Source organism: Lepidochelys olivacea (genome assembly GCF_965140295.1).
Source record: "Lepidochelys olivacea isolate rLepOli2 genome assembly, chromosome: 10".
NCBI lineage: Eukaryota > Metazoa > Chordata > Testudines > Cheloniidae > Lepidochelys > Lepidochelys olivacea.
The window spans coordinates 56,208,836-56,225,151 of NC_140420.1; the positions used below are offsets into that span (position 1 = coordinate 56,208,836).

Here is a 16,316-nt window from a genome sequence, read left to right on the forward strand (position 1 = left end):
GAAAAAGAGCATGTGGAAATTGAATGTGGAAATCTACATTTATTCTTCATTTACTTTGAAGTCTTAACATAGTATTGCAAGGGTTACCAACCATTTCAAAGTTACATTATCATTTATTTCACAATGTTTAGAAAGCATCATTCTGGAATCCTAACACATCAGGTTGAGTAGTATGCTGGGATATCACCAGTATTCTGGTGGTTTTAGCTTTGCCTTCAATCTCATGCCTAAAATTACCAGAGATGGATTAATACTCTTGAATGAAATACTCCCAGTCTTTTCATACTGCTGAAATTATCCATTAAGATCTTTTTCTACATTTTAAGATACACCAATTTAAAGAAATAAAAGGTTTCATTTAATTCATAGATTTAAGGCCAGAAGGGACCATTATCATAATATACTCTGATGGGATTACACAGGACATAGAATTTCATCCAGGAATTCCTGTCCATAGCCCAAAAAATTATAGCTGAACTACAATATATATTTTAGAAAGGCATCTAGTCTTAATTTAAAGATGCCAAATTATGGCCATTTTACCACACCCTTAGTAAAGTGTCCCAGTGTGGTTAATTATCCTCACTGTTAAAAACTGCAGTTTCACGTCTCATGTATATTTTTCCAACTTTTAACTTCAAGCTATTGGATTCTGTTATCATTTTGGTTTGCTAGATTAAAAACTCCTTTATCTCTCTTAACATTAGATCACTTCTCTCTGCGTAAGTATTTAGACTATGATCGAGTCACTGCATCCTTTTTTTTAATAAGCTAAACAGCATGACCTCATCAAGTCTTTCATTGTAAAGCATGCTTTACAGACAAGTCTCTCTCTCAGAAAAACTACAGAGTACATGATAAGAGCTAACGTTGTTTTAAAAACATGGCAACAGAACTGGACACACAATTCCAACAGTGATCTAAACACTGCCATATACAAAAAGGAATATGTCACCTCTCTTCTCCTACTGTATGTTCCCCATTTATACATTCAAGGTTTGTGTTAACCCTTGTTGCCACAGCACTGCAGTGGGAGCTCATACATAGTTGGTTACCTACAACGATCCCTAAAATTCTTTTTAGAAGAAATGCCAATATTCTTTTCACTACAGATCTTGACATCTCTATTTCACCCACTTTACTTTCTACACACTGCTAGGCATCCAAGACAGTGAATGGGAATGGTGGGAACCTTAAAGTAGGTAAGGCCCCCAGAGCCAGTTCCATTTTACACTAAAAGTTTTTGTAATCCATTGCTTCTAGAAATGTAGCTCTGAAATCTAGCAAAGTCAATAGGTTGAGTTTCGCTATATTTAATCACACAGTAAACTTTTAAGACTTGTCTACACTACAGAGTCTTGGTCAGCATAGCTATACTGACAGAGCCCTCTAGTGTAGATGCAGCATAAGCCAGCAGGACCACGACTCCTGCTGGCAAAGCTACATCACGTCCTCAAGTGACATTAGCTATGCTGACAGAAGCACTCTGTCGGCACAGTTGCACATGATACTAGGGGTTTTGCTGGCATAGCTGTATTGGAGGGCAAGAGAGTCCACCCCCTCCCAACACCACTCCTACCCCCACACACACTCGTAATTGATAGAGATAGGCTGGCAAAATTTTGTAGTGTAAACCATGGCTATGTTAGTCATACCTGGAGTAATTCTCCAAGGTAACAGTGAACTTGACTCTTCAGAAGAGGAAAGACAGATTGTAAAATTCTCACATTCTTAGTAAGGTACTTAGTATCCTGTACTGTTATGTTAATTACAAAGTCTCCAGAAGATCCAGTACATTAGAAGAAAGCAACTGAAGCCTAAATAGGAAAAAGATGGTCATTTTAAATGACAGGAAACAAATTATGGCTGGAACTAAAAGAAAAATATAAAATAGCACTAGGGTTGGGTTTTTCAAATTTATAGTAAGCACTTTGAATTTCATTCTACAAGAAGATAGCATCAAATAACTTTCTATGACTTTGTTTTTAAAGTGACAAAATCTTGTGAAAAATTACAGCTGCATTTCCCATGAGTCATCAAAGGTGTTAGTTATTTTGCTGTGTATGTGTTCTGACAGTATTGCTTTTACTTCTAACATCTGTGCTGTGTCAGGGAGAGTTTTTTTTAGTATGCTTAACACTGCAGCATTTTAAAATAACCTTCAGTCACAAAACAAAGTCAGCTTCATGTTAGTTTCATCAATGGACTGCACTTAAACCATGAAATTTGTTTAAGAAATAACTGACAAACGAAAAAAAAGTTTGAGACGTAACAAGAAAATGTTTCATGAGTTTATACACAAACTCTTGAAGTATAATTGACATTTAACCCCTGTCCACTCTAGCGCTTTTAGTATTTTAAAACAATTTACTTCTTGAGATGGATGGTTCAGCACGAAAGAGACAAGCATCTTTTGAAGAGCACCTCAATGTAGATTATAGTTTTGTCCTGACACACTGTCACAGTATGCCAGTTTCAGTGGGGCATTTTGGATGCTAACAAAAGAATGGAAGGAAAATCTCGTGTGTTCTACAGAATAAATAGTTGATTTTTGGAATGAAAGCGGTCTTCATTCTTGGTACAACTACATCCTTATTAGTAAATGGCAACAGGGCATTTTCCATAAGAACCTTTCGTGTTGAGGCAATTCCAATCGTGATACTTTAAAAACAAAAGAGATACTTAGACTGATTTTAAAAGATGCTTCTTTGGGGAATACTACTAAATTAAGGTCCAAAACAGAATTATTCCATTTGGTGTAGGGTAAACAAGAGATGCTATTCTGAGAAGCCTGTCAATGTCTGAGGGTAAGGCAGTTCCATGCTTGCCTGCAGTCTCTGGTATGCTGGATACGGCAACCACTTGAAATTTCAAAACGAGAGGCATACAGCTTGTAAAAGTTAAAGTTGTTCTACATGAACTCCAAAACACATGCTTGGCTCGTCTTGTCTGTCACCTTTATAATGGGGTCCTTACACAAGGCTTTAAATCTAGATCAAGTCTTTGAATAGGCCCTGTTTGTAAAATTCTTTGCATCTGAGGTCATTTGAATAATTTTGTTTCACCTGGTGCCTCTTCAATACCATGAAGCTAGATTCTCCTTTGCTCTGGGTTGGTATCATAGAATCAAGAACATCAGGGTTGGAAGGGATCTCAGGAGGTCATCTAGTTCAACCCCCCCTTTTCAAAGCAGGACCAATCCCCAATTTTACCCCAGATCCCCAAATGGCCCCCGCAAGGATTGAACTCACAACCCTGGGTTTAGCAGGCCAATGCTCAAACCATTGAGCTATCCCTCCCCCCAGGAAGGATACAGAATTAGTGCTTGTGATAGGAGGTCTTTCCAGCAGAGGAGGAATAATTGAAGGGTGGCTGCCATCTGATATAGGTCCAACAACCTGCACCTCACTGACCACTGTGAAGCTCCAAGAATACATATGCTTCTTCCTTCTTTATCCTCTGAATGGTCCCCAGGATCATTGTGAATGGGGGGAAAGAAACAAAAGACACCATTATGGGCACAGATCAGAACGCATCGTCTTTTGCCTTGGTTTGGTGGTCTCTTTAACTGGAGAAGAGCTTTAGAACTTTGCATTGAACTTGGATGCAAATACTTCTATTGAGGGGTAACCCAGAGCCTAGACTATTGAATCAAAAGATATTTGCATGTAGACTATACATCTTCAGGCCTATTCCTTTGTCTGTTTGACCATTCTGCTTGTATGTTCAGTTGCCTTTTGTGTGGAAGGCCGCCAGTGACAGAAAAATGGCTTCCTGTAGCAATGCTGTGGATCCTGTACTTCTCTATTGATAAAAGCTAAAGCAGAGAAATCACCAGTATATAATAATAGGTAAAAGTTGATGATAGGACATACTTAGTTTTTCTAAGCTTGAGCCAATTGATATTTGAAGCTCCTTGGCCCTCAAAGATCCTTGCCCCATATGAGATTTCCCCATCCCTTGAGACTGACATTGGTTATCACTACAGTTCTGATATTTTGTGACCATCTAAGTATCTGCTGACTTCCAGCCACCAGGACAGATTTTGATACTACATTGGATACTTAAATTAGTGAAGATAGGGACATGGTGAGAGATCAGGAAAACCAAAAACTACTGGAGAAGATGTGAACAGAACCTTGCCAAAGCAAGAAAGTCAACACAGGATACTATTATTCCCAGTAAAAACATCAGAGTCCTGATTGATATGGCAAGAAAACTGATTATCTGTATATATAGCATATACCAACTTCTGAATCCTGTCTTTGAGAGAACAATGCTGTGTAGCTGAGTATCTATGATAGCTGCCAAATGTAAAACAGAATCTGTGGGAGTCATTTGGGGTTGAGGACAAAACTATGTTGTTCTATAATCTGGGCAATGAGGCAAGTTACTTTTGGTTTCTTTTTCAGAAAGGGTGTGCTGATGAACAGGTTGTTGGGAAAGGGGAACACATGAATTTCCTCCTTCCTAAGACAGACCACAGATAACGAGCCCTTTGATAGGGATCCTTGGGTAGTTACTGGGCCAAAGGGTAAAGCAGTGTACTAATAAGGCTGCCCATTGTAAAATAAGTTGGAGGTATTCCCTGTATGTATGATTTTACGGAAAAGTGTACATATGAATTCTATAAATTCGTTCTGAAACTTTGGCTTTTGACTGCAAAGTCAGTTAACTCAGGCTTTCCTTCAGCTAGCCTGAGGGAGGGGGAGACTGCCATTGCTTGGGTGGCAGGGGGAATGCAGGCCCTCCCTCTCCACTGTGTCCCCGCCCAGGGCCCTAAGGGTGGCGGAGGGATCTGCCACCATGTCAGCGGGGATCTAAGCCGCAACACGCTGACTCATCCTCTGCCAGCATTGCAGCCAGACAAGGGTCTACCACCCCTGGGCCACTTCCACTCTCCCCCTGCAAAGGTACCTGCTGATCCGCTCAGGTAAGGTGATCTGGGGGGGGGGGGGGGGGGTAGGGGCTCAGTTGCCAGCAGAAGCTCTGCCGGGGTTGGGCCAACTGGCAGTCCGAGCCAGTCGTCTGTTTCCTGTGGAGCCGGGTCATCCAGGGGTCCAGGTGGTTCAGGCCAGTCATCTGCACTCTGTGGGCCTCCTGCCACCTCCCAGCGCAAGTGCTCAGGGGATGCGCTGTCCCCTCCAGTGACTGGGGCCCCACTGAGCTTCTGGGTCCAGCCTTTATACTTCTGGCACTGACCCTTGGCTTCCAGGGGCGGAGCTGGGGGGGGTAGGGCTCCGCCCAAGAGGGGGTGGAGCCAGCTTCTTCCTCTGTGTCTGGGGAGGGCCAGTCCACCTCACTACAAGGAGGCTAAGGGCTTTCTTAAGGAATCTCCTTTTTCCTCAAGCTTCTGAATCTAGTCCATCCACTTCAAACACCTCCTGGGACATTTAGTTGAACAGGAGCTAAAGAAATGTCATGATTTGTAACAGGGTCTGAATTCTCTTTTTAAACTCTAGTATGCTAACAAGTCTTCTATGACTTCTCTTCAGCTGCTTTCGGAAAAGAAGATTCATTGAAGTGCCCACCCCTCCCATATACTTAGAGGTGACCAGGACCTGCTTGGCTTCAAAATCGGCCTTCCATGGCTTTAGTCAGAGCTTGTGATGTGATGTGGAATTGTATCATTACCCTTGCAGCAAATCTGAGGCTGTCAAGGGAAGCATCCAGTACAAAAGCCACTGTTTACGAAAACCTAATTTGGCAAACAGCCTACAAGATTTCCTGATCTTGAAAGAACAGTGTCCAACAGGAAGTCATCCATGCACGCGTGGCTCTTATGAATGAAGCAGATGCAGAAGAGGCAGCTGCTAAGATCGCTTCAGAGTGCCTTCCGAGGAAGGACTTAATTCTTCTGTGAGTCTGGTCCTTAGAGAAGAAGTAACCTCTAAATGAATCAACTGTCTTTAACAAACAACGAAAGAGCTACATCAATTTTTGGTAGGATAAGTTGGTCAAGATTTTGGTTTTATGGACATAATAGTGCTCCTTAGCCAGCCTCTTGGTTTTTCGTTGGGTTTCCTACTCAGTCAGTGCTACTTACATCCTCACGTACTGCATGCAAGGAGATATAGTTTTCAAATCTGATATGAAGTACTTGCAAGTGGCCTCACTCTCCTTTCTACCCACTTTCTCAAATGTCACCGCCTCCTCCTTCAAGGGTTCATCCAGAGGAAAGCCAAACCATACAACCAACCTTAAGAAGTTTCAGAGTAGCAGCCGTGTTAGTCTGTATTCGCAAAAAGAAAAGGAGTACTTGTGGCACCTTGGAGACTAACCAATTTATTTGAGCATAAGCTTTGTTTCAAACCATATTTTGTCTAACAGCTTGTTCTGAATTTCCTCAGATATTTTGATTCAAAAATCTGAAAGCTGCCCTACTTCCCAGGAAGGACAAACCAAGGAATCCTTTCTGGATCTTTTCTTTTTTCTTGTTTTTGTAAATTTCTTAGAGGATTCTTTCTCACAGGAACTCAATGAAGATGTGGAATAGTCTGTACACCTCTTGCTCTTGCACTAACTGAGCTTTACAGATGGATTCTGTAGAGGAGCGACCATAGTGGTTACAGTCTGAAGATGAATACTATGGTTCGGTTACAGGGTCACTTCTTTTACTCTTTTTAGAAGGAGAAAGAAAAGAAAAATATCACCTGCATATGGAAGCCTTTTTAGAGACTACCCTGTTTTTACTTCTTTTCTCAGGATCTAAAGAAGGAATGTGGCCCTTAGATTACCCAGGAAGGGAAGGCTTTCTAGGTAGGCAGGGGCCCAGGTCCATCTAGTCCTTTATGGTAGTGCCCCTACATTAGGATGTTTGCTAATGTTCCCAAGGGCAGTCACAAAAGTGATGAGGAACCCTGAAGCAGGTAATGGTATGGAGAACCCTGAGTATTCATGGTAAATAGGCCCAATGGCCTGTGATGGGATGTTAGATGGGGTGGGATCTGAGTTACTACAGAGAATTCTTTCCTGGGTGTCTGGCTGGTGAATCTTGCCCACATGCTCAGGATTTAGCTGATCGCCATATTTGGGGTTGGGAAGGAATTTTCCTCCAGGGCAGATTGGAAGAGGCCCTGGAGGTTTTTTGCCTTCCTCTGTAGCATGGGGCACGGGTCACTTGCTGGAGGATTCTCTGCTCCTTGAAGTCTTTAAACCACAATTTGAGGTCTTCAATAGCTCAGACATAGGTGAGAGGTTTATCGCAGGAGTGGGTTGGTGAGATTCTGTGGCCTGCATTGTGCAGAAGGTTGGACTAGATGATCATAATGGTCCCTTCTGACCTTAGTATCTATGAATCTGTTGGCGAGCCAGCCAGTGGACAGACTAACCCTGACCCCTGGAGGGGTGAGGCAAAAATTGTAAGCCCTAGACAGCTCCTTACTGGCTGCCTGGATGTCATCTGAGCTATCGTAGCTCTCACTACTCTTTTGGTGGGGGTTACAGTTAGGTGGAGTGGTACAAGTTAGCGGAGACCTCAGTTTGAGGCCATCTTAGCATCCTTTCCCCACTGGTATGATGGCAGGTTTCTTGTGCTTGGGAGTGCTCCTCTTTGCGCCCTGCCAGAGCAATCACAAGCATGTCATCTAGTGTAGGGAAATGCATCAGTCCCACAGGGAGGGGAGAGACAATCATCTATCCTCTTTGTTCCTTCTCTGATCCCCCAGAGGTCTCACAGATGGGTGTAAACGGGTGAAGAAGATTCCTCTAGGCCAGGGAGAAATGAAAGATGGGATAACATGGTCCCTGCAGAAGACAAACAGGATCCCATATAAGCATCCCTCAAAGGGAGCTAAGCTAGCCTTTCTGCTTGTGCTTCTTTTTTCACCATTGCAGCACGGGGACATTAGTCCTGAACAGACAGGAGGAGGACATGCGGGAGAAAAATCTCCTCCAGAGCTTATTCTAGCTAACATATAGCCCAACCTACTCAAACCTAATTTAAGATTTCGAAGTGTTTTTTAATTCCTCTGGGCAGACAATTTGGTTGAGGCTGTTGACATCTGCTGGAGGCAGAATACAATTGATAGGGTCCTCAGGAACACGGTCACTTCAAATGTCTCCTGCCGGACAAGTCTGCTTCTGCCTCTAAACAAGGTACAAACAAACAGAAGATCTGCTGTAACGTACCTGGAGATCCTCCCTGTGAAAATGAAAAGTGCATTTCTGCAATATTCATGGGTAAGCAAAGGGCTATAAAATGAAGTTTAAGATCTCCAATCATTACATCACACCAAATACACTTAAACATTATAAATACAACATTTCTACTTACTTGGCAGGACACAAGTTCATGTGTTTTACTCCGTTTCACGACCTAATGATTAACAGTGCTCAGACTCCCTGCTCTTAGGTGTTTGTGCTTTTATCATCTAATTCAAGAGACGTTTCAATCCCCGAGTTGGTGTTTTGGCAAGGAAAAAGTTGTTTCTTCTTTTTAGTAACTACAGGAATTTAATAAAATGTCATCTATATACTTTCCTTACAGTAACCACTTCCTGAAACATCTTGTCATTACGGCTCAAATTCATACATACATTTGAATTGTCCAATCCTGACCCTATTTGGACTTGAGGTTCACAACTGATAGCAATACCCTGTCAAACTAGGCAGCTTTTCTGACAGGAATATTCCATTCAGCAATTATCTGGAGCATTCTATTACATCTCAACCCTAATTCTGGCATCTTTTCTTGAGCAACAGACAGTAACTGGTCGAAGCCTATAACTTCTCTTCACACACACACACACCCCTCCCCCCCACCCTTACTTGAACAAAAACGTGGAAATCCCATAAATTGGCTAACTTACTATTTCTAATGCATTTAATGCATACACTGTGCAAAAGTGAAATGGACAGATTTATATTATTCTTATGTAAGACTAATTCCATGTAACATAGGCTTGTCTAGGCTTGAACAGGAACAGATACAGAAAGAACCCATTGTGCCCCACTTCCAGCTAGTATCATTTTCCTACCACCCGGTACAAACATTTTAGATTAAATGTTTGAAGAACTACTTTTCCTAAATAGAGTAGTTTATTTCACTAGAATTGAAAACTTTTCAAAAACATGTTTGAAAACAAACTGCCTGTGTCAAAGTCCGAAAACAAAGTTGTTAACTAAGTAAGTACCATATCACAATAACTTTACTCAGACTGAATTGTTAGTGGGACTTGTGGAACTATTCAGCCTGAGTATAGCTATTACAATCCACTCCTAACTTTTTGAAACAGAGATAGTGAGATAATTTATACACTTCAGTAGTCTCGGTCACTAATGTCAAACCAAGTAAGCCACATAAAAGAAATACCATTTAATTTTGATAATGTCCTTAAAGAACAGGATAAATTAGAGAAGAGTCTAAGCCAAAAAATTCAGTTCCAAGTTCAAATTTCCCTGAAACTGAAAGATGTCCGAAATAGGAGTTTGGTTCAGGCCCATCTCTAGATACATAATTTCAGCACTATATCATGCTACCATTTCCACAATACTGTACCACATTTGTGGTACTGTAAAAAAAACCCAAACAACCCTGATACTTAATTTCATATTAATAGTTGATTAAAATTAATTAATTAATTAGTTGATTAAAAATAATACAATGCTGCCATCACCTGCCATTGCTGGGCTGCTGTGGAGAATGTCTGGAATGGTCTGAAGGCTCTGACCTCTGGTCAGGAGATCGTGAACGACTGCGGCGGGGCCTGTCATGTGATCGGTTGGAATGATCTGATGCCAGCGACTGAATTTCTGAAATGTCTGTTAAATAAAAGTTGTTTTTTCATGAAATGATTGTAATTAAAATGATGATGTGACCTGCCCAAAATGGAAATAATTTTGCAGAAAATACATATGAAGTGCATCAGATCTTCTGCACTGACTTCAAAATAAATCACCTAAAGTTAACATTCCTTTTCTTCCAACTGCTTTTACTTGAACAGTCTTTTTCTATATTCTTGAAGATGTGAATTCCAATTGCGTTTGAACAAATTTATTATCAGCTCAAATATCCATCCGTCCTCTTTTGTCCTCCCTCATCCTCCATCTCCCACACTAGGATTTCACATCTTCATGATCCAGGGAAATAAACAATATATTTTTACCTTGGGAAATAAGTTTATACTCACCATCTCTTTCTGAAGCATTAGCAGAATGAACGCTGTCAGAAAGATCTGGGACATTCAAAAGAGTTGCTCGTTCGTCTCGCTGAACCACCATCTTCAACTTGCCTTTTGACCTTTCTATTAGAGTCTTTGCATCTGTCAGTGACATATTTTCTGTGACTGTGCCGTTTATCTATAACGGAGCAAAGAGAATAGAGATAGGAACTGAATGGACAAACAAAACAATCTAGCTCCACTAGCTAACTGCTTTGAATTTAACAAACAAGAGTTCTCCCTCTCTACATTAAGTATTTTAAACTCTTAATTGGTCAAAATTACCCCTTCAAAATTAGTAAATATAATTTTGCTGTTAAATGGTCTTCAACCTTGTTTTAAAAATGGAAACAACAAACATTAGCAATACCAAAGCAAGCAGCTAAAACATTCAGTTTCGGCAAGCAGGCTAACTAAAATAGACCAAAAAGTTAAGGAAATTCAGTGGTACTTTATGTTGCAGAACTGAGGCCTACGGAAAACTACTTCTAATCTAACAGCAATTCTGATTCAGCTGAGTCCTTAAGTTTTGCCACCTCTCTCTTTGCAATGCAAGCCTCCAATTGATTTATCAGAATCAGATTGCCTTGATCAAACTTGCACAAAAATTAAAATCTATAATGATATCTTAAATGCCAGTTTTCAGTCTGATGGGATTTAGAAATACCCAAAGCTATTTAGTCAAGAAAAATTAATACAATATTTACATATTATGAAAATATTAATGCAAACACATCTGAGCCACAGAACACAGAAAACTAATGCTCATCTTTTAAATTATTTAAATATTTAAAGTCTCATTACTTTAATCTGTAATGATTAAGAAATCTAAAGTAATTTATTTTATAAACCTAACTAAACTCCACATAGCAGTGGGAGGACTTGCCCTTGTTTACTAATTGCACCAATAGAATTAAGATTTTATAGCAATGACATGCACTGAAAACTGTTAACCCCCAAACAATATAGTTTATGAAGTTAATTAAAAATAATTCAGCCCAAGACATCTGGTTGTGATGCACAATAGTATAATTCTGCACTAGAACTACTAAATTAAGGCCTAATCTTGAAACCCTTGCACAGACAAATAGCCCCAATTACTTGTCCGACTACATAATGACAAAACGACTGTTTTAATGATTGGGCTGACAAATTCATCCTAATTACAAGATTAACTGTGAAAAGTAAGTGAAAGTTCATAAAATGTCAAAACACTTATGAACAACATACAGTAATGGGGGAGGAGGGAGAGTATAAAAGGGAGAGAGACTGAATTAATACAAACAAAATGGCCTACCAATATAATTCAAGGCCTGTATTTAGATCATGCCTGGTAAACAAGAAAAGTGTGGGACTGGAAATCTATGGACCAAAATTAGTGGCTCAAAAATTAGGCCTAAACTAGTGGACAAAATAATGCCGGGATGGTCTATTCCCCCATCTCTCCCCTTTTGGAGGTTCTTAAAAGAAAATAAAAGAGGAATTAAGAAGCTGGCTGCCAACAATCATGATGAACATAGGAGAACAGGAAAGGAATGAGCTTTACCATCATGGCTGCCACTCCCGTCTCCTGGGACCACAGGGGATTTACCATAACACCATTAGATCTGTCTTGGACGAGTCTAGGGACTTCTGTCAGGATGAGGACAGTAGAGTGACCCAGATGGCATCCCCACGTCCACTGGCTCCAGCTAAATCCCAACCATCACCCGGGATGTGAGACTCTCACCCTCCTAGTTCCATTCACGTCTTTTTCCTTCCCCATCTCATTTCTTCTCTTACTATCTACTCCCCTTGCCTTCTGTCTAACAAGAGCCTGGCTTAGCCGACAAAGACTGTATATTGTGCAACACTACTGTGAGCCCGTGACCAAAAGAGGCAAATAAATGCAATGTCCTAAACAGCCCGATGCTGGTACAAGTTTGCCAGATCTCAGAATGACTAAAGATTGTGTGCCATGCCAGTGTTTCTCCAGCAGGGACGTTACAAGTGAAAGGCAGCCACAGAAACTGAATTTTCCATCTTTGGTGTTCTTTTCTTTTCCCTTTTGTGTGCTTTTGTCTTGTTTTGCCTTATAGAAAATGGGACTGGACTTTAAAAATATCAACAAAAGCTCCAGCCCATCTCACCTAACTTTTTCCCCCCCCAAAAAAGGACAGTTATTACATTTTTTTTTACTGTCAAACAAGGGGTTTACCTTCTGAAAACTCTTTCCAGCTAAAGGGAAAGGGAAAAAGGATGTTGTTAAAATAAAAGCCTTACTTAATACTTTATATTTCAAATGCTTTAACATGTGTTTCCTTCTCTTCTGTATCTTTAATACAAGTTTTTAAAAATTTTAATGGCTTGTTTGCCATGACACTTAGCAGGCTGAGATTTCTGTATATTAAACCCGAAGCCTTGCTTAACACTGTTTAATGTTGGACATTGACAGGGTATTGTTAGCACCTTTGACTCTTTGGGCCCATATAATCTACTCAGGACTACTCATGTGAGTAAAGGTTGCAGAATTAGACTCTTAACCTTTCTCCCTCAATGCAAAAAATACAAAGCCTGATATTTCTTCTATTGACAGTAACATACACTTGTGAGGCAGTCACTTCTAGTACAATCAACATACCGGTTCCTTTGCTAAGCAAAGATAGCCATTTACTGTACCTTCAATACAACATCACCTTCCTGAATGTTGCCATCTCTTGCTGCCAAACTATCTTGGGATATTTCTTTCACAAATATGTGGCTGGCCAAGCGCAGACCATACTCTATTTAGAATTTAAAAAAAAAAAAAAAAAAGAAAGAAAGAATCAAATATGAAATCTCAATTTAAAGAAGCAACATTTATGGATTTACAACACTGCTTTCCAAATTTACTTTCCAAGCCTAAAGAGAGCCCAGTAAAACCTCAAGTGTTTTTAATACAGTAGCATATTGAGGATTATAGTGAAATGGTATTGTTTAGCCAGAGGGCAGAGATACTGTACAATTGCCTATTATGAAATTCCCTGTTCTCTGAACGACTGTGGGAATCTTACTTGCATAATTGGCATATAGCTATTTCTTAGTAACTAAGGTATGCCAATCCCTGTTTTCATATGGGCGGGCAGCCAATGGCTGCCAGCGTAGCAATTTGCATGAGTGCTATATTCCTCAATTGTTCTGTGATTATCTAAATTCTTCCTCTGACTGGCCCCTATAATCAGAACAAACAAGCTGTTTTCCAGCAACAAAGATGCTGCATCCACTTCTTGACTCCCAAATCTGATAAATGTTTACACAACATATACAAAAACCTAATAAGGCTGTCCAACTACTGGAAGGGGGTGGGATTTTTTTGTGTTTATTTGTTTTTAAAAAGGCCTTATCCCCTCACTTCCTTCCTTCCTTCCCTTTCTTGCCAAAATTTTCCTCTTTAAAGCAATCTTGCTGACCTCATAGCATCTCCCTAGTTAGAGCCAGATATTGTGAGACAACTTCGCCATCTATCACACACAGGTTTATCTTCGGAACGATCAACAAAACTTTCAGATCGTACTGATATTATATAGTAGTTGTGTCATTACTTTTTTTTTTTTTTTAAATAGCCACATGATAAATGGAAAATGACACATTAACCACAATTCTGTATGTGGTGGGTATTTTTGTTTGTTTCTTTTGTTTTGTTGTGTTCTTTTAAAGTTGGCCATCTTTCAAAAAAAACTTGATATACTCAACCTTAATTCCATGTTAACAAAGTTTATTCTATATATATTGAGTGTGTATATACTAGTCAATGTGCGTTTGTAAAATTTTAGCGGCTAGCAGAAGTTGGCTATGCAGTTATACTATTTCTTTACAATTCCAGTTCAATTGAAATTTGTGTGTTCCCTTCAATCAATCACATACATTGGTACAAGAAAACATGGAGAAAAACCTAGCACTAGAAGCACAGTAATTTTAAGACAATTACTTATAGACTTTTGAGAGCACCTGTAGGTAGTTCTGTAGTCTAGTCTAATGAGCCCGTAGCAACATAACATTCAGCAATAATTCAATATAAAACTCAACCTCTAACATTTTAGTATAAAATTACAAACAAAAGTATGAAGGAGATAGCAAAAAGTCATTGGGCATACCTTCATTTTTCCTAGATTTCACCAGTGTTACTTTGGTAGGTTTTGCAGGCTGACTGGAAGCAACAGATCTCCTATCTGATCTTGGCGATAAACTTCTCTCTCTGCTTCCACTTCGGTCTCTTACCCAGCTTTTCTCATGCCTTCTGCTGACACCTGGCCCACTGCGTGCACTTCTTGAATCATGCATTTCCTCTTCATAACTATCCTCCTCATTTTCAGATACTGGCTCAGGTTCCGGCAGGGCTACTGGAATCTGAATTTTCTTCATTCTTCGAATGGTCTGTAACCAGTAGCATTAACTACTTAATTTCTGGTTAAACGCAAAGTACATTTTTTTAAAAGTCTTAAAATTAGGCAATGGGCCACCACAGCTTTATACTGCTGTATCTAACGGAAGGTTCACTAGGAACCTCAAAACAGATATGGAAGGCAACATCCATACCCCAAAGGCCTTACAATCAAATATTTGGATGACTGAAGGAGAAAAACAAGGGGGGGGGGGAGAATTTCAGAGTATACAGACAACTTTACATAAGTAAATGGATAATGTAGATGCAGGGTTTCTTAAAAAATCTGTAGCCATGAAAATACCAGTTATGGAAGATAGCTACTATGAACAAGCTATAGTATAACAGGCTACATGTTATCGGTGATCTTTGCAGTACTAATCAATCCATTAAAAACTCCACCAAAGTGCCAATATTGAAAAAAAACAGCAGCAAGGCTAACCTGAAATGAGCTATTGTGGATGCCACATAACACAGCAAAGTCAGGGAAACAGCATTTCACTGTTCCAGGATTGGAGGATAGAATACAAACATTTCAGAACCCATCTGGTTAGCTTCCTACTTCATTCAAAGATTGTGTTTCCCAGTGTCATAATGCGTTGCAATTTAAAAAACCATTTCTTCCCCACTTAATTGCTTTCTGCTTTTTCTCTTTCCAAATTTAAAAAATAAAAATAAAAAAATCAGATGTTCAAGGATATGTTCATTTAAGAGATTAGTTAGATATTTGACAAAAGGATTTCATACATGTTTAAATGAGATAGCATAAATGCCTTAAAAAACATGATGTCAACAGGGATGAGAAACAAACCCGGAAGCAGTAACTGTCAGATTTTTCATCCTGTGAGCCTCCCTGTCACTATCATCATTACCTTCAACAACCACTTTAATCTGAATTGTTCATTCAGGTATGAATGAATTTGGTTTGTAAGACCAATGATACACCTGAGAGAAATCAAACTGCAGTCCCAGTATTTTACTGCCTTCTGCTTTGTAATGTTACTGACATTTCTTCAAGCATTAGGTAAAATGCCCAATTACATATAGAAGCGTCATTCCTTGTTACCCGTCTCTGAAAAATTTAAATTACAATAGTTATGAAACGTAAAACTAATTGTGACCATACGCATTGTAATATAGTAGAAATATAAAGTTGTCTTATACTTACCAATAAGTACCAAGCATAAATGAGGAGGCTAATTTAGATACCGCAAGATTTTGCGGTGGTAAATAAACGGAAGTAGCAGCTACTTTACTCAAATGGCTGCTATGACCAAGGTCCATAGCTATGGAAGTAGTAAATTCATGAATTCAGAAGAAGTGAGCTGACAGCATCTTACTTGGCCAAAACATATGGAAAACAGAGTAAGTGTATTCCATCATCTATTGGCAGCACTACTTCATCTGCATTTGAGGCTGACAAAAAGATCAAAGCTAAAAGTGTACTGATCATCTTGTTGGAGGATAGTGGTCAAAGACATGTAGGTTCTCTCCTCAAAAGTTAGAAAGCTACCTTGTTTTTAATTTTCAGTCATTTGAATTCCCTCCATTTTTTAAGTTTCAATCTATATATATAAGTTTATTTTTAATCCAATACTCAAAGACAAACTTCAAGCGTACTCATTTTATGAAAAGCTAACTTAAGCACGTTCTTCTCCTTAACAATTTTGTTGTTCTTATTTACAGATATTGTTTAAAATGCTTTTGAACCAAAACCAAAAAACTGGGAATAGCATTACCCTCTGCATTACAAGGAT

General features: G+C 39.5%; 1 protein-coding gene across 9 annotated transcripts in view; it reads right to left on the reverse strand.

Moving 5' to 3' along the window:
* Positions 1 to 16,316, reverse strand: part of TJP1 (tight junction protein 1) — a gene marked incomplete at its 5' end in the record, with an annotated part of 307,681 nt that overhangs the window by 61,449 nt on the left and 229,916 nt on the right. For all 9 annotated transcript variants that reach the window (XM_084642446.1, XM_084642444.1, XM_084642443.1 and 6 more), the window contains 4 exons: positions 9,618 to 9,762; positions 10,131 to 10,299; positions 12,819 to 12,922; positions 14,273 to 14,552. In XM_084642446.1, the coding sequence (XP_084498572.1) occupies positions 9,618 to 9,762; positions 10,131 to 10,299; positions 12,819 to 12,922; positions 14,273 to 14,552 (698 nt within the window). The remainder of the gene's footprint in view (positions 1 to 9,617; positions 9,763 to 10,130; positions 10,300 to 12,818; positions 12,923 to 14,272; positions 14,553 to 16,316) is intronic.